The sequence below is a fragment of the Cryptomeria japonica genome, chromosome 7 (assembly GCF_030272615.1).
Source record: "Cryptomeria japonica chromosome 7, Sugi_1.0, whole genome shotgun sequence".
Classification (NCBI taxonomy): Eukaryota; Viridiplantae; Streptophyta; class Pinopsida; order Cupressales; family Cupressaceae; genus Cryptomeria; species Cryptomeria japonica.
This window is the reverse complement of record NC_081411.1, coordinates 487,648,711-487,668,744: the sequence shown is the minus strand read 5'-3', so window position 1 is coordinate 487,668,744 and position 20,034 is coordinate 487,648,711. Positions and strand designations below refer to the sequence as shown.

Genomic DNA, 20,034 nt, shown 5'->3' with positions numbered 1-20,034 from the left:
AATTATAGAAAGAGACATTGGAGCTCAAGAAACATGTCACATGTTATTAGAACTTTCATCAGTAGAGAGCAGTTGTAATGCCCACCAAGAAACCCTAGAGAATAAAACTAACTAACAACCTAAATAAACATCATAGAGATAAAAAATAATTTAAATAAACTCAAATGACAATATACTTAACTAAAAGAATCGCATCATCTTACCTGCACAAGCAAAATTAAAGATACATCATCATGTTATTCTTTAATGAAATTCTACATTAAACTTACTTGATTACATAACACTCAAGTACAAATAGAAATAGTCTCATACATTCAACTTACATCCTCTGGAGTTTCCCAACATCATTACTAGAAAGTATTAATCCAAAAGATACATTATATATTTTCCTACTTAAACTATAACCCACAACATAGGAAAAGTACCATCCAAACTATAAAATTATAACCATGAGATATAACTTATCTAACGGTACTAAGTTACTACATTCATTTTATTACACTATTATCCAATTATTTTTAAACTAATAAAACATTCGTCATTGATAGAATCTATCCATTCCTATAACATAGCCAACACCATTTCCACATAGAATGAATGTATGCAAACATCATTACATTAAGTAATTCCTCTCATACATGGTATACATAACAAATATGCCATCCATTACAAATAGAATGTCATGATACAATAACACATGAATGATATACAGTTAAATGATCATAGATGAGTTTTTAAATATAATAGAGATTACATTCACATCATAAATTCCCTAGCATTGGAACTTAAGAGAAGAAGTAACATCCATCATGCACACATACATCCATCAAGGAAAATCCCAATGGAAGAAGGCATCAAACCACCTGACCATGTGGAACTAAAAAGGTCCACCCCCTATGCTCCAGATAATGACGTAAGGTCCCACACACTCCAAACCTAGGCTGACACCTAACATCCAAGGAACTTTAAACATAGACAATAACAACTAAATACTAGCAACATAAGCCACAACCAAAATGCACAAAGCAACACTCAACCAAAAAACACAAAACCACCAAAGGCTACCATTAAAACTCAAGGCTAAGGTAGTAGGGCACATATAGGGAATATTTTCATCACATGCCATCAACAAGGGTTTTCCTAGTAGTCTATAGACCTCGATGCCCAGGTGATACCCATGCGGAACCAACTACACCTTTTTTGAAGACAAGGGAGTATATTCATGCCAATAAGGCCTTCCCAACTCATCCTAAGTCTAAACTAGCACTCTCGGCCATGAGTGGGGCTCCAAATATTTTCTAATCTTGTTAAATAAGAAATCTACCCAAACCCCTACATTAATTAATTAAGATTATCACTTTCTTATAAAAAAACTTCCAATGAGATTCCCTAGTAATCTCTCTCTAAACCCCAACACTCACTTGGAATCCACTCTCCCCTATCATGTTCCTAAAACCTAGCATAAAACATAAATACAAGAAACCTCAAAAGAATCACATGATACATCATTACAAATTTTCCAATCCAAATCCGAATCATAATCACATTTGAATTCCATAATGCCATAATCCATTAATCGCATGCAACAATCCAACATGGAACCCATAATCTCAATAGCATGATACATCCAAAATATGATTCCATTAAATCAATTATAAATGTATCATAATTTCCTCAAGCCAATATACAACATATATCAGAAATCCTCAAATACCAAATAAAGCAAAACTGGAAAACAACATAGGGAGTCATAAAAATCCCCAAATCAAGCCTTTGGTTCGACACAAACTCAAAAAAATCAACTGGAAAAGTCAAACAATAGAACAACGCTTATACAAATTAATCTAGTGCATTTACACATTCCTCTAGTGCTTTTACAAAATATATTAGCGCTTCTATTGTGCAGAATAGTGCATATGACACATAAAATGGCACATATACCACACAAAATGATGCATTCACCAAACAGTCTAGCACTTCCGTTAATCAAAATAGTGCATATGTTCACCAGTATAGCACACACAACAAATAGTCTGGTGCATTCATAAAACAGACTGCCGCATTTTCTCACCAAACTAGCGCATACATCACAAAGGACGAAACACGAATTAGAAAGATAAAAATAATTAGCAAAGTCTACAAAAGACTTGAATACAAATTTTGACACCCAACATAAATTGAAAGAGCGATTAACACTAGAAGTATAAGTTATCCAAGATAGGACAATAAACCAAAATCCCAAAATTACCAAAACTCTACACAGGCTCGACAAAAGAGAATCAAATAACACATTTCTAGCAATAGACTCTAGAGACTTAAAGCATAGAAAACTCAATGCTAACACAACCTTCATTAGACAATGAAAACCAATTCTTTTCTTACAACAATAGATACAGAGCAAGTGCAACACAAGGTATTAAACATAAATGCTTCCTCCAAAGGAGGTGGAAACCAAAGTCTACCATCCAACACAGATTTCAAAAGGGAAATACAAAGACCTCCAGAATTCACAAGCACATATTACAAACACAAAGAATACAATATTTCCTTTTAAATGAAATGCATAAAATAGGATCCTGAACCACTGACCTGAAAATTGAATAATGGACAAGAAATTCGAAGAAGAAGATACACAACCAAGCCAAATAAACCACAAACCAACAACTTCCTTCCACGCAACACAACAACAAGAAAATTCGAAAAGCATCACCAATCCTCAAACATACATAAAAATCATCTTCCCTAAACCAAAATTGAAATCCCAAAACACTCCTCCAGCCAAACTTCACAACAATCACCTTTCCCTAATTTCAAAATCATCATCATAATCATACCTTCTCACATCCAAAAATGATGATGATGATGATGATGATGATGATGATGATGATGATGATGATGATGATGATGATGATGATGGTGACAAATCCTCTCAATGGTAAAAACTAGTGATAATAATAATAATAATAACAACCATTCTCAAAATACAAGATAAAATAAATTTAATTAAATAATAACCACCAATTGCAATTCCTAAAGACCAATAATAAAAGAGGGATAATAACAACCATTCTCAAAATACAAGATAAAATAATATAAATTAAATAATAACCACCAATTGCAATTCCTAAAGACCAATAATAAAAGAGGGGTAAGTAAATAAATAATAGCAAATAAATAAATAAATAATTAATTAATTAATTAATATAATTATAAACAATAAATAAATAATTAAATAAATAAATGCACAAATAAGCATAAATACTCAACCAATATAATTCCACCAAATAATCATTAATTTATTATAAGCTCCTAATAAATAAATATATATTTATATTTATTCATACCTACCATCGTTTAATAATTTGCACCGATGAACTATATATAATAATTAATTAATTACTTAATTACTACAACTCCAAATAACCAATAAAATAATAATTAAATTCATATATAATCACAAATGCTCAAATAATATAATTTAAACTCAATTACCAATAATATCTCCTTTAATACATATAAAATATAATAAATAAATAATTTTCCACACAAAATTATAAATGCTAAATATTATAATCCACAAAATAATACTAATACGATAATATGGAATTTACAGTATTCCCACATGAATAAATAATTACTCACACACAAGGTTATCCATAATAATATATTTATTAACCACTTGAGCCTCAAATCAACAAATAAATACATCAACTAAGACCACATAGGACCCAACAAGACGACTAAGGCTTAAACACTGGAACTCACTATAGACACCAACAAGGTTTAGAATGTGGTAAGGTCTTATTTCACCTCTGATCAACTGCCATTGGGATTAAAGACACTCTCAGACCTATGAGACCAGGTGAAGTCGATGCCTAGTACCTGCATCCTGCATAACACCAAACATCTATACACACCATATATATAAGCATAAGATACACAAGTAGGTGAAAGAGAATCACAACATCACACCTTACTCAATTATGAGTGATGTGACATTGTCCCTTTCACATCCACAACAATAAGACATCATAGCAAAGATATAACATAATAAATTACATCAACATCATTTAGATCTAATGTAGACACTAAATTAGGGTTAGCACAAAATAAATCATCATAAGAAATAATCATGAACCACATTTCCTAAAACGTAATTGATCATGAAGCTAATCATAAACTTAACTTCAATAATTTTTCCAGAGCATAGAATCAACATCTTCATAGTAATCATAATGAATCCATTAATATCAAAGAGAATATCAATACAAAGAATGAAATGAGAAGCAAGGAGTATCAAGAGCACAAACAAACCCCATAAGTATCTAACAGATCCTATCATAAAGGATGAATTTGGGAGGGGCACTACAATAGTAGAAGATTTTTTTTTGAATAAGAGAAAACAGGTTTTGATGGGTCCCTGAAACCCATTACAACCAAAAGATCAAAAGATATACATTAAAGCGCAAGAAAATGCAAAAGACAACAACTAAGAAAAGGACAGCTAACGAGCAAAAAGCCAACAAACTAGAGACAGCTAACAAAAACAAATAGGACCGACAGAGAAAGAGCCCATTGTTAGGTTAAGTTCTGAAGCATCTCAACGGCTTCCAGCTCCAGTTGTTCTATATTATCAGCCACCTGCTTGATATCCTCAATTTCCTTGCTTTGGCTTTGCAACTTTCTTGTGCTCACACGTGTTCTTCTACCAAGCCCAGTCTCCTTGTCATCAGGGGTATCTTCCTTCATATCAATGATGCCTATAGAAGCCTTATCCCTATGGTCATTCTCCAGCTTACTGATAAGACCCTTCATACAAGTTGAGGTGGCCTTAAGGATCTTATGACTTTTCTCACCAATCTTTTTGAGAGTGTTCTCAACTCCTTCGAGTCTTGTTTTAGTAGCCCCTGCTTTGTTCTCCAATGTAAGAAAGCTATTTTGATTAGCATTGATGATCTCATCTACATTACTAATAACTTTGGTGAGCTCACTAAGATAATTTGGGAGGGAGTTGAATTTACCTGAGCCTATAGCTTCTAAAGTCTAAATTTTTTTGGCTTCCTAGGCTTTCTTGGTTTTTATGCCGGTAATTTCTTTTGCATCTAGTGGAGCACCTTGTTGAAGCTATATGTGCCACTATTGATGCAGAGGTCAATATCTAGGTGATGGTCCTCCTAGGTCTTGTCTCCGGGAGGCTCTAAATTCACCTCAAGACCCACCTCCCTGACATAAGAGCTCTGAGCTTCTTTCATGGTTGTGTCCTCCCCCCTCCAATAGAAGATTTGTTAATATAAATGTTTCAGATGATTTGTTCAAACTTGTAGTTGTACATATTGAAAAGAATGATGAAGAACAAACAATATCTCTCATTGATGCATATAAAACAAGGCCTCCTCTATGGGACATGTCTCATTGATTTATGTAGGTGTTGCAATCAATGAACACTGAGAGGGGGGGTGAATAAGTGTTAAACAATTCACAAATTTACTAAACTGATTCTTAAACCACCAGATGCATAAGAATGAAAGTAAAGTGTAGAAACATAAACCAATCAACCATAAAACCATAACACTAATTTTTTTACCTGGAAACCCAGAAAGGGAAAAACCATGGTGGGATTTGAACCCACAATATTATTATACTTTTATCATGAGTATGATAATATTACAAAAAGGGGAATGCACTTGCATTCAGACACACCACCTAGAGCTCACTGCTTAAATAAAAAATAGGGCTACAACCCAGAGGACTCACTATCCTACAAATGATTACAATAGTGTCTAAACTAAAGTATATCATCCACTAATGCCAAATAGCAGTTCCAGTTAAGCACAATCGAACTGTCTTCCTCTGTTCTACTTATTTGCTCTTCTTTGCTATATAGTCATATACCAAAGCACCAAATCCATATATTGATGCTCATTCACTCATCACACACCAACATTCACACATCTATCATACATATACTATATCAAAATGACCATACAAGTTGATCTTATATATATGCACTGCCAAAATAGATTGATTCCCATATCGTCTTCCAAATACCGCATAACACGCAACATGAAATGTGTAGCCATAAGTCGGCTCAATTCATTCACAAATCCATATGCGGACCTAACCAAGATGATAACAAGCTTCACACATGTTGGCCCAATCTCCTCGAACATAAAACAAATCACCGAAATCAACCCAAAGATTTTGTACCACATGTTACATCAAAATAGCTTTGTTCTTCCTAAATTACCGATTACCGAACCTTCAATATCGCTCATGAATCAACATCAGATATCAAGATTACAAAATAACCTGCCTCAAATCTCAAATTATCTATCTTTATTACCACAACCAAAGTTATGTAACCAAAATCAAGATCTACACACTGTACTCATACTTTGTCGGATACTTTATTCCACCTTCCAGACTTATGCCTAATGATACTACAAATTTTGATAAGCCAAATAAACATGTACCGGATATGAATTCTAAACTGAGTTGCCATCAATGACAACTCCTAAACATTTCTCATGCATCAATCTTCACTGGAACAGTGTCTCTCGCCAACAATCTCCCCCTTTAGCATTGATGGGAACACTATGAAAATGACACTGTCAAAAATGTCTACAAAACTTCAAAAATTTCAAATTGCAATACCTCAACAAATCAATAAGATCCCCCTGAGAATATGCATCATTTTTCACCTCGCTCTCTCTCCCTTTGACAATAATGCCAAAGATAGGAATCCGCCAAAATTTATATACAGGAATGTACACAGTGACTTACAAAATTTGAAAATGTCTACAAAGATTGGTTTTAGGGATAGGAAATGATCATCCCAACTCTTCTTTAAATTCTCTAAAATATTGATCAGACCATTGAGATGGTAGGCATGCATCTCTAGTCCTCTTTGATCTGTCGGAACACTCTTGTTCTGAGCAGTCATTGCATCTTGCTTACTGTTGATCAATTAATCTAATCGGGAAGTGATAAGGCTTATTACTTCTCCCACTCTACCCAAAATTTTGTCCTTATCCTAATTTGATATGTTTATCTTATCAATTATACACATAACTTGAGGTTCAAAATTGCTAGTCGGGACTGATTGGGGTGCATAAGATTGAGATATGCTAGCTAATTGACCTTCACACTCTTTTATTTTCTTGTCAATGTCAACAGTAAACTTAGGTAAAATTAGACATGAGTTGTATATTTGACTGCCTTCATCTAATGCATCTTGTGTGTTCTTCATAGCAGTCATCAAACTCACCCTATCACCCTCAATCATCTTCAAAATTGTCCTCAATCTCATAGCATTATACTGAGTCAAATTTTTTGCATCTGATGCTTTCTCCAAAGATAAAAAATGAGATTCTACAACATTGAGGATTCTTCTAAGCTTACCGGAGGGAGTATCAGTTGAATCACACTTAAAAGATGGAAAAAATTTCTCTAACACATTAGCTACCAAGGGGATTGACTCTTTATCTTCATAATGATACTTGAGTAACTCCTCAGTCACCTTAGCTTGTGTGAGAGTTGCAAGCTTCAGTGATTGGACCGAAGAAAGAGAACTGAGATTAATAGGTCCTTGAGAAAAATTGTCTGACTCAATGGCAATCTGTTTTCCTTTGTCTGCTATAGTGTCTCTTGCCACTGTCACCAAAGCCTGATCATCCTTCTCTTCTCCTTTCTCCTTCTCTACCATCTCTACACGTGCATCTTTCACAACATCTTTATCCTTCTCAGCATCAACCTCTACCTTTCCATCATCAACTTTTCCAATCTCCTCAGCTACCTTTACAAAGTCAATCTTTATCACTGGAGGATCTTGTTTGACTTCACCAAAGTCATTAACCTTAGCAGTATCAGTATCATCTTCAACTATAGTTTGTTCATTTATCTGCTCTGCATGAATGGATTTCTCAGGTTGATCTTCCTACACATCAAAAACTATTGTATGCACTTCTGGAATGGAAGTATCTTATGCCTGCGTTTCCGGTTGGGTGTCATCTTGTGCCAGATTTACATCATATTTGTGCTCTTTCAAAAATTGTTTCAAAATTGCTTTGGTCTCATTGACAACTTCATCTATTTTCTTGAGCATAATCTTATTAACTCTCTTTTTGCTTCTGAATTTATCCTTTGCAAGCTTAAGCAATCTATCAACTTCAACTTTAGAAATTACAGAAGACAAGTTGACTAATACATATTCTTGTATTCTTTCATCCTCTAAGCTGGTTGTATGTCTCCTTGCATCTAAAATATCATACAATCCCTTTGGGATCATACATGGCATGTCTATCAAGGCTTTTCTATAAACATTCATATACTATACAACAACTTTCTCTATGGTTCTCTGATAATTATCATCATAGTTTTCATAATATACAGGTACATTTTTTCAGGTTACTTCATTTAGCACTTCATCAATTATTTCACTTAATGTCATTGGGGGAACAACATCATAAGTACCTTTTACCTTACTAGATTTTAGAGCTTCATCAAGCTCAGACTTTGGCTTTCTACAGGATCTGTCTCTACCGAATGGCTCAACTTTAATTCTTGACTTCTTGCTCGGTTGGGCTACACCGAATTGAGGCTTCTTCACCACCCTGGCATAGGTAGTTGTCTTCTCAGACTTTGTCTCTACATATTCAATAGTGGCTGCAATATATTATCTTTAAGGCTTCTCCTTCTTCCGCTTCTCTACTCCATAGATTGACTTGGCTTATGGCTTGGGTGGGGGGACAGGATTCTGTGCACCGAAGGTAGGTTCTGACTTGGTTTTCCTTGGCTTGGATTACCTATGAGGAGTGGAGACTAGTTTTTTCTTCTTAGTCTTTACCATGTCCTCCTCCTTCATAATATTCTCCTCCCTAGCACTTTGAACAACCTCCTTTGTTATTCCCGTTTTCTCTGCAAGCTCTTCAATTTCTTTTTTGACCTTGCTCTTCCTTTCGGGCTCAGTGAATTTCTTATGCAGGTCTAGATCTTTCTCTTTGTAAGTACCAAACCTCTCTTCTTTCTCATATATAGGTTTACTCAGAAGATGTTGTGCATAAGCATCAAGAGTGTTTCCATCCACTTAATACCCCACGAGCATGATCCATACGATTCTTGGTTCTACTACCTCCATGTGGCATTGGTCTTTATCCATCATATAGCATATAGTATCTTCATATTTTTCAACAATGTCCTTTGGAATCCTCTCTCTGCTTTGACTCATAGCCTGAAATGATTTGAAATAACCCCACAAAGCAGATTTTTGTGCTACTACATCACCCAATCCTTGCAAACCTTCTTTAATTTGAACTGCCACTGGTTCATCATAATCCCACTGTACTTTTTCTATACTAGGGATTTCATTCAAAAAGTAAAATGCCAAACAAACAATCAAAGAACCAAACTTGAAAACATGCTTCTTATCTTGCTTGATCTTCTTCACGTTTCTCATTAGCTCACTGAGAAGTGCTCCACACAAATCATATTTCTTGTCCTCCTTGAGTATCTGATAGGCTACATATATTGCAATATTGGATACTGAATTCTATTTGTTGGACTGACTAGCATACCTTATATTATGTCACCATTGAAGCAAATCTCACATCATGTTCAATTATATCACTTATTGTCATTGACCAAATGTCATACTGGGAACCGGTTACTGTTGTGTTCTTGACAAGTCTCAGAATGGAATCTCACTAGTTGTATTTAAACAGGTTATCGCTTGAATGGATTTCTTTGTGATCTTATGAGGTCTATCTAGCCATATAAACTCATCATGGATTCGGCTCAAGAGATACCTGACCTATTCGGGTTCATCGAAAACCAAAAAGTGAACAAACTGGATAAAAACCTTGTCTTGCAATGATTTGAATTCAAGCTTCAGATTCCCCATCTCATCCATCATGTGCTTAGTGTATAGTGATAGCATATCAGCATTCCCAAGCTCTTTGATATTACAATGAATATATGCCCTAATATCCTCATTATGCAATACCCCATACGACACAGAAGAAAATGCTCCATTCAAATCATCTTCAACCGATTTGAATGAATATTTCTTGAATATTGGCCTTGCCCTTTCAGTGATTTCTACTAATAATGGAGTTGATATACCAGATGTTGATGCCATTTCAAAAATAGGGATATAAACAAATAGCTCGAACACAAATAAATACCTTTTCAATTTCAATCGGATGCCAAGAATTATTGTCGAATCACTTCAAGCTTTGTTTTCGTTGCTCAATCTCGTTTGCCTTACTCCTTTGATATTTCTCTTCGATCGCAATGTGAAGAATAAATGATAGAATTTCTTTTTATCTCTGAAAACTTAACTTTAAGTTGCAATAAATGCACAACCCTAAAGGCTTTTTGGATACCCTGTTTTCCAAGAATTCATCACCGAATTCTCAGATAGGCATGAAATATTCCGGATATCAACTACACAATTAATCTCAATCATCTACAACCATCCTCACCTAGTTACAAATCTACGGAAGGGGGTTTTAAGGATCCCCCCTAAGGCCAAATGCCTTGGTTACCGGATGAGGTTCCAACACCAGAATCGGGTGTGGAGCCATTCTGAGTATTTGAATCTTCCTTCTTAACCCACATCTTCTTATGTTGCTCTCTGAATTCTTCAACCTTCACTTTTCCCTTTTCATCTGATATGTTCTTGTCTATCAGAGCATTCTTGCTCACATTCTTGCTTCTGCAATATTTTGCAATGTGACCAAACTTGTTGCATGCATAAAAAACAACATTTCCTTGCATAGGCCTGAAGTTCATCTAATTTGGTCCCATCCTACATTGGTTAGAAATGTGTCCAAACATTCCACAAACATAATATCTCTTATTTTGAAAATTATTCATCACTGCTCTACACATGTTTAACTTATGACCAAAGTTGTTGCATTTGAAACTAATTGATAAAGGTAGGACCATTATTCATCATCCTATTCTGCATTGACTTGCCATATGACCAAGTTATTGCAAACAAAAAATTTACCATTGAATCTATAAGCATTAGGTTGTCTTATCACAGGTCTTTTGTTCTTCTGATGATTTCTTAGTCCAAAACAAGAGGATTCTCCTTTCTCATATCCAAGTCCTTGCATGTCTTTTCCACTCCTCTGAATTTCCAGCATCTCATCTAGCTTGGCTGAGCTAGCTTTGAATTTTTCATTGTACTCATTACAGTGGAAAGTTCATCTCTCAAAATTATGATCTTCCTTTCAAATTCTTTCCCATCATTCTTAGATTGCACCAATTCAAGTTTAAACTAATCATTCTCATAGTTCAACCTACAACATTCATCAATTCTATCCTTCAATGACTGAGTTACATTTTCCTCATTCTTCTTCATGTCTTCAATCACCTTTGTCAACTTCATCACAATGGATTGCATCTCATTCTTCAGGATTGTATTTTCTTTAGCAAGCTTCTCACATTCATCTATCTTGTATTGTAGGGCTTTATTGTCAATGCTTTGTTCTTCTTTCTCCTTGAGTTTATCCATCAGTTCCTTTCTCTTTTCTCTGGATGTGTTCACTTGTTCTTTTAGAGATTCAATGAAATTTTCAGCAGCATCCAAACTTCTCCTCAGACTACTCTTTTCTTTCATCGTTGCATCAAGATCTTCAAGTGCCATAGTAAGTTGCTTCTGCAAACCGAAGTCCATTCTTTCAATCTTTTGGATCTTCCTCAAGCTGTTAGGCTCCTTCCAAGGAACTAAGCTCTAATACCAATTGTTGGAATCAATGAACACTGAGAGAGGGGGGTGAATCGGTGTCTATAATTCACAAATTTACTAAACTGATTCTTAAGCCACCGAATGCATAAGAATGAAAGTAAAGTGCAGAAAAACCAATCAACCATAACACCAGAATTTTTTCATGGAAACCCAAAAAGAGAAAAACCACGGTGGGATTTGAACCCATAATTCATTGCTCAAATACAAAAGAAGGCTACAACTCAGAGAACTTAGTGTCCTACAAATGATTACAAATTATTACAATAGTGTCTAAACTAAAGTATAGCATTTGTAGACACCTAAAAGTTGCACAACAAATTAAGTGAATTTTATTCATTTAATTATCCTTATTTCTTCCAATTAATTAAATTAAGATTTAATTAATATCTATATTTCTCTAAATTGGCCTATTAATCAAATTAAAGATTTGATTAATATTTCCCTTCTATCCTAGCCATTTAATTAAATTTACATTTAATTAAAATCTCCCTCATAGCCATTTAATTAAAATCCCCCCTCTAGCCATTTTAATTAAATCTACATTTAATTAAAACCCCTTTTTCATTTAAATAACTGTAAATTTATTTAAAAATCCCCCCACTTGCAAAATCCTACAAATGCATGTTGCAACCAAAATTAAAATAAATTAATTTTATTTTAATTAAATCCTATTTTCCCTCACCCACTTCCATTTTTCCTACATCTACCACTTGCCTCCTAAACCTCTTCTAGAGCCTTCTAGATTATTCTAAACCCTTTTAATTAGCCTAATCAACCTCTAATCATGTAATTTCCCTAAGATTGAGGAGGTCACTTCTCAAATTTGGAAAAGGAGAGGGGGAGAGGGAGAGGGAGAGAGAGGGAGATTGGGGAAAGGAGAGGGAGAGGGAGAGAGAGAGAGAGAGAGAGAGAGAGGGGGGGGGGGGGAGAGGGAGAGAGAGAGGTTAGGAAAAGGAGAGGGAGAGGGAGAGAGAGGGAGATTGGGAAAAGGAGAGAGAGAGAGAGAGAGAGAGAGAGAGAGACAGAGAGAGAGAGAATATGGGATAGGAAGAGAGGGAGATTGGGAAAAGGAGAGGGGGGAGAGGGAGAGAGAGGGAGATTGGGAAAATGAGAGAGAGAGAGAGAGAGAGAGAGATTGGGAAAAGGAGAGAGGAGAGAGAGAGAGAGAGGGGAAAGAGAGAGAATAGGGGATACTAACTCTCTCTCCCTCTCTCCCTCTCCTTTTCCCAATCTCCCTCTCTCTCCCTCTCTCTCTCTCTCTTTTTACCAATCTCCCTCTCTCTCCCTCTCCCCCTCTCCTTTTCCCAATTTCCCTCTCTCTCCCTCTCCCTCTCCCCCCTCTCCTTTTCCTAATCTCCCTCTCTCTCCCTCTCCATCCATCCACCTCTCCTTATCCTACTCTCTCTCTCTCTCTCTCTCTCTCTCTCTCTCTCTCTCTCTCTCTCTCTCTCTCTCTCCTTTTCTTAATCTCCCTCTCCCTCCCTCTCTACCTCCCTCTCTCCCTCTCTCCCTCTCCCTCCCTCTCTCCCTCTCCCCCTCTCCTTTTCCCAATCTCCCTCCCTCTCTCTCCCTCTCCCCCTCTCCTTTCCCCAATCTCCCTCTCTCTCCCTCTCCCTCTCCCCCTCTCCTTTTCCTAGTTCTACATAATCCGTACGGGTTATGTAGAACTAAGGCCAAAACTTCTAGTTCTACATAACTCGTACGGGTTATGAGAAATTGTGAACATTCACATAAAAGGTTTCCATAACCCGTATGGGTTATGAGAAAATCTTAATCTATTTTAGTCCCAATGGCCTAAAACCAGCATTGCAAGTTGTTTGAAGGCCCCACTTCTTTTACACATGATTTTTTGGGACAGTAACAGTCAGGTTTTCATATTCTTTTGTCACTTTTTCTTTGAAATGATTGTTTTTTAAGTTATTTTATCATTGTTACTTTAGATTATAACAAAATCATGATCATTTGTTGTTTTTTTTGCTTTGATCATGATTGATTTGTCTTGTATTTTGGTTTTTTTTAAAGTTATTTTATTATTGTTACTTTAGATTATAACAAAATGATGATCATTTGTTGTTTTTTTACTATTTGATTGTGGATTGTCATCATGATGTTATGTGTAGGACAATGGGAAAGAACAAGAGAGGAACAAATGAACAAAGAGAGGCAGCAAAGGAAAGACAAAGGGAGTGTATGAGGAGATTACGTGAAGGTACGTCATCTAATGCACCTAATGAAAGTGATGAACATTCAACAATTGAAATTGATATGATGAATGCACCAAATCAAAATGATCAACATACACCAATTCAAATACATATGATGAATGAACCTAATGAATGCAATGAACATACACCATTTGAAAATGATTCGGTGAATGCACATGTTAATGAAATTGAAGAAGATATAACATTTGAATTTGATGTGATCAATGCACATAATGCACCTAATGAAAACGAAGAGCGTGCAACGATCTTAACACCTCTTAGAATAATTCATAGAAAACCAAAGTTCCTAATAGATATTGATGAAAATATTGTGAAGCCAATGCATGATAAAATTTCTGAGAGAACTTGTAGAAGAATGGTTAGAAGAATTTGGAATAACTATTTTGAAAACTTAAATCAAAGTGGAAGATGCCAATTAGTTGTTGAAATGATTAAAAATCTGAAATTTAGAGAGACAATGAAAATTTTGGGGTTAAGAACATCTGAAAATAAGAGTGAAAGAATCATTGTGAGAAATCTTTTTGATGCATACCAAGCCATTGGTTCGAAATCATGCACTAAAGATGCTAATGTTACTCGTCGTGTCCTCACATCAACCGTAATGGGAAAGGAAATGAAAAAATATCGTTTAATAAGCAAAACACGCAAGTCATTAAGGATAAGTAGAGCCACATTACACTATGCCTTAGAGAGGCGAGAGAAAATTGAGGATCCTAACAATAATTCTCTTTGGGCATTCTCAGGTAGACTCCCACACAAGGAAAAGGTTGTTGTTGATGCACTAAGAACATTAATTGAAAAATATTGGCATGACAACACAAGGGTTTCACCCAACCAAAGAGATATTGTTAGAAGGTGAATTGGAATTAGTAATCATGAGCCACATCCAAAACACTATTTAGATACCACTCAAACACAATTTTATGAAAGGTTTCTTCAAAGCTTTCCTCAGATTAAAATTAGTCAAATATTTTTTGAGATGACAGAACCATTTTATGTTAAGATTAATCATGAACATACTACATGTTGTTGTAGGGTCCATGTTGAATTTTCCATGCATTATGATATTTATCGCTATACATGTTATACTTTGCACAATAACAATGTTTTGCAGGAATGTGGTCTACAAGCACCTCCTAAGTCACTGAGAGAAATTATTTTAAGTGTACTATGTAAATGAGATGACGGGTGAATTTACTATAAGATGACGTGTTTGAGAGGTTTTTGTCCTACATGTGGCAGTTTGCAACAGTTTCATAGATGCCTACATCTGGATAGCACACATGAAATTGGTAAGGAACTAGTTTCTATTGGAAAATATAAGTCAATCACATATGGTGTTAAAGATGGAAAAGAATTAAAGAGGTGCAAGTTAGTGAAAAGGGATATATGCGTAGCTGATTTTATGAAGATGTTTCAAGAGAAACTAGTGTATGAGTACATAGGTAACACATATAGAGCTAGGTGGTTAGATGAGCAATTCAAGTTGTGTAATGACACTTTCCCCCTCAGCACTATTGTCTGTCATTGATTTTGCTGAGAATTATACACTAAAGTCGTAAAAAGAAGTACAATATTTGTATTACCACTCTACACAAGTTACAATTTTTGTACACATAGCATTCATGCATGCACATGATAGCACCGAGGAGGACAGAAAGGTTATAAGAGAATATCACTTCTATATCAGTGATGATCGTACTCATTCCTCAAAGTTTGTGCAAGGATGCTTTACAGCCTTCTATGATAGTTTAAGGGAAAGAGATATAAGATACAACCAACACTTAATATGGTCAAACAATTGCACCGCACAATTCAAGAATGCAAGGATGTTCTACTGGTTGACTAGGATGCATGTGACAAGTGGTGTGCAACATTTTTGGAATTTCATTGAGGCAGGGAATGGAAAGGGAGAGCATGATGATGCAGGAGCATGTGTGAAAAGAGCTCTTACCAAAGAGGAATTGAAGTACGAAGGTGGTGCAATGTTAATAGATGCAGAAACAATTGTGCAATGGTGTAACTCTACAATGGGACCAGGTAATGCAGGTAAGTTTATGGTTTCTAGATATTTTTGGTTAATATGTGAATCTAACATTGAAAACTATGTACATTGTTGTACACTTACTGGATCAAGTGACATCCATTCATTTAGAAGTTCAAATGCAACATCACTAGTTATTTATACTGGACAGATTGCATGCTTTTGCTCTTCGTGTATGCATTTTGTGTGGGGTGAATGTGAATCAAAAGAGTGGGTTGACCAATGGTCTTGTAGACCTTTTCAAACCCTAGATACATATCAACTTCCTAGAGCACTACAAATGAACCAGATTGAAGCATCAATGGATTTTGACCATGTATCAGACATAGTTGAACGAGGTAAAGGGTTGCAATTTGCTACAATTTTAAGCTTAAATTATTAGTATTAACTTATGCTGATTTTGGTATTAATTTATATCCTTCTATTAAATGCAAGTCATGTATATGAAGTTATTGTGGATGAGAACAACGAAGAAGAAACATATTACTTTTTGTGTCGTTGTATTGAGGCCAAAAATAAATTGACTTCTACAGTGGTTGATGGAGAGGGTATTGAGTACCCAATAAGATCCGTTGTTGTGACAGGGACATGGCTTAGAAGGTATCGTTGTTGTGTCGAGTTGTATTGAGACCTCTTAAAATCATTTATTTAGCAGTCATTCTATTAATTTTGGCATTAACTTATCCTTCTATAAAATGCAGGTACCCTATCAAAAATTATAATACCTGGTTGTTTGAGGACTTTGAGACACATAGACATATTCTTCATTACTCAAACCTTCTTGTTGCAACAAATATTCATTTGATTAAATATCATGGTAGACCTCTTAACAAGGATTTGTGGAAAGTTCATGAATTAGACCATGAGGCAATACTTGAGACACTAAGGGTTAGAGCTGATCCAGAAGGTTCACTTGATTGATTTTGGGCCATCTAGAAGAATAATTCTACAATATGGTAGAATAATTTTGACAATTTTATATATATCTTTTGTGAAACGTTGTAACTTCACTTTTTTGGATGTGCTCTACATGCATATGAGCTGTAAAATGCATATGAGTTGTAATGTGCATATGTAGATGCCAACTTTTGTATATAAAAACATCAATGAGTTGTAATGTGCATATCTAGATGCTAAATTTTGTATAAAAAACAATGAGTTGTAATGTGCATATCTAGATGCTAATTTTTGTATAAAAAAACAACAACGAGTTGTAATTTGCATATTTAGATGCAAAATTTTGTAAATATAAACAGTAATGAGCTTGATAGTTTATATTAGATGCCAAATTTTATATATGAAAGTGTCCATGGGGCTGATTTGCAAATTTTGATAGCCCAAATTTGTACCATTTGATTATAAATACATTTGTAATAAACTTGTACCATTTGATTATAAATTTGTACTATTTGATTATAAATAATTGAGTCTGATTCTGACATATGTTAAACAACTTGCAAATGGGTATCTGAGTATGCAATTTTTTTTCCAAGTGTTTTGGGAAAGTTTTGAGTTATTGTTGAATTACCCGATTTGAAGGGCTAGTAGGAATAGTTTGAAACCAAGAGAGGTCTTTGATTAGACATCTTGGGGAGCGAGACAAGGGCACACCTAGCGTAAACCCAGCCACCCAGATGCACTCGCACTGACGGTTTGTTCCCACAATGAGCATAACGAAAGATGCACTATTTTGCCACCCCTTAGTGACGGTTTTTTATGCGACGGAAAAAATCTCACCACAAGAAAACAGAATCGAGTTGTCCAAAACTAAGAGAGGATTTTTTAGGCAGCAAAAACACGACCCCATAGGTTCAAACAGATCATCCATAAGTGCCATGTTCTTCGAGTTACGTGATGTCAAAGTTTGACCATTTTTTCCACTTTGAGTGCTCAAGGGAAAATGTCGCTAGGAGGTGGCTCAGAATGATCGGACGTCTTGGGGAGCTAGACAAGGGCACAGCTAGTGTAAACTTGAAAACCCGGATGTGCTCGCGCTAACGGTTCATTCCCATGACGAGCAGAATGAAAGATGCACTATTTTGCCACCTCTCACTGACGGTTTTTGATGCGACAGAAAAAATCTCACCACAAGAAAACAGAATCGAGTTGTTCGAAACTGAGAGAGGATTTTTTAGGTAGAAACAACATGACCCCATAGGTTCAAATGGATCTTCCATAAGTTCTAGGTTCCCCAAGTTACGCGACGTCAAAGTTTGATCATTTTTCCACTTTGAGCGCTCAAGGGAAAATGTCGCTACGAGGTGGCTCAGAATGATCGGACATCTTGGGGAGCAAGACAAGGGAACACCTAGCATAAATATGACCACCCAGACATGCTCATGCTGACGGTTCATTCCCATGACAAGCAGAAAGAAAGATACACTATTTTGCCACCTCTCACTGACGGTTTTTGACGATTTTTTATTCGACAGAAAAAATATCACCACAAGATAACGGAATCAATTTGTCTTAAACCAAGAGAGGCTTTTTTAGGAAGCGACAACATGACCCCATAGGTTTAAATGGATCTTCAATAAGTGCCATGGTCTCTGATTTATGTGACGTCAAAGTTTGACCATTTTTTCCACTTCGAGCGCTCAAGGGAAAACGTTGCTACGAGGTGGCTCGGAATGATCAGACATCTTGGGGAGCAAAAAAAGAGAACACCTAGAATACTTGGCCACCTAAATTCACTCACACTGATGGTTCGTTCCCACGACAAGTGGAACGAAAGATGCACTATTTTGCCACCTCTCACTGACGGTCTTTGATGGTTTTTGATGCGACAAAAAAATTCTCACCACAAGAAAATGGAATCGAGTTGTCCTAAACTGAGAGAGGCTTTTTTAGGAAGCAATAACACAACCCTATAGGTTCAAATGGATCATCCATAAGTGCCATGGTCTTTGAGTTACGTGATGTCAAAGTTTGACCATTTTTCCCACTTTGAGCACTCAAGGGAAAACGTCGCTACGAGGTGGCTCGGAATGATTCAAAATCTTGGGGAGAGAGACAAGGGAATACCTAGCATAAACCTGGCCACCTAGGATAGGAACGCTGACGGTCCATTCCCATGACAAGCAAAACAAAAGATGCACTATTTTGCCACCTCTCACTGATGGTTTTTGATGTGACAAAAAAAATCTCACCACAAGAAAATGGAATCGAGTTGTCCTAAACTGAGAGAGGATTTTTTAGGCAGCGACAACATGACCATAGGTTCAAACAGATAATCCATAAGTGCCACGGTCTTTGAGTTACGCGACGTCAAAGTTTGACCATTTTTTCCACTTTGAGCGCTCAAGGGAAAATGTCGCTATGAGGTGGCTCAGAATGATAGGACGTCTTGGGGAGCAAGACAAGGGCACACCTAGCATAAACTTAGCCACCCAAACGTGCTCGCACTGATGGTTTGGTCCCACAATGACCATAACGAAAGATGCACTATTTTGCCACCTCTCACTGACGATTTTTGATGCGACAGAAAAAATCTCACCACAAGAAAACAGAAACGAGTTCTCCAAAACCGAGAGAGGATTTTTTAGGCAACAACAACACGACCCCATAGGTTCACACAAATCATCAATAAGTTCTTCAACTCTTCTTTTATAGGTGATTTGGATGAATAGGTGTGTCTCTTACCCTAAGGCCGACTTGTTCTAGAATAAAATTTAAATGAAAACCTTCCCTAAGCCGACTCATCCTTAGATAAATTTCAAATATTCTTTATGTGCTCAAATCTTGTCTTAATTGGTTCTTGAAATGATGAACTTCTCTCCATAAGCATGAGTTTATGAAATAATAACTTCACTCCAATCTCTTCATGCATGAAGGACTCAAAGAAAATTCACAATATCAGCATTACCGATATCGGTACTTGGGTATACACAATATGAGCAATACATAGTTTAAAAGTATACGCCATTTGAGTTACAATAATGAACAAATTGGATCACATTTCAAGACATACACAATGAACAAGTTTGATCACATTTCAATAGCAAATAACT

General features: G+C 35.9%; 1 protein-coding gene across 1 annotated transcript; it reads right to left on the bottom strand.

Annotated features, from left to right (window-relative positions):
* Positions 1 to 4,578: 4,578 nt before the first annotated feature.
* Positions 4,579 to 10,135, bottom strand: LOC131065690 (uncharacterized). The gene is made up of 8 exons (XM_058000276.1): positions 9,857 to 10,135; positions 9,131 to 9,508; positions 8,805 to 9,025; positions 8,473 to 8,612; positions 8,027 to 8,172; positions 7,703 to 7,936; positions 7,402 to 7,543; positions 4,579 to 4,961 (listed from the first exon to the last, which is right to left on the bottom strand). Exons 1-8 carry the CDS (start codon positions 10,133 to 10,135, stop codon positions 4,579 to 4,581), a joined length of 1,923 nt encoding a protein of 640 aa, XP_057856259.1.
* Between the last annotated feature and the right edge of the window lie 9,899 nt (positions 10,136 to 20,034).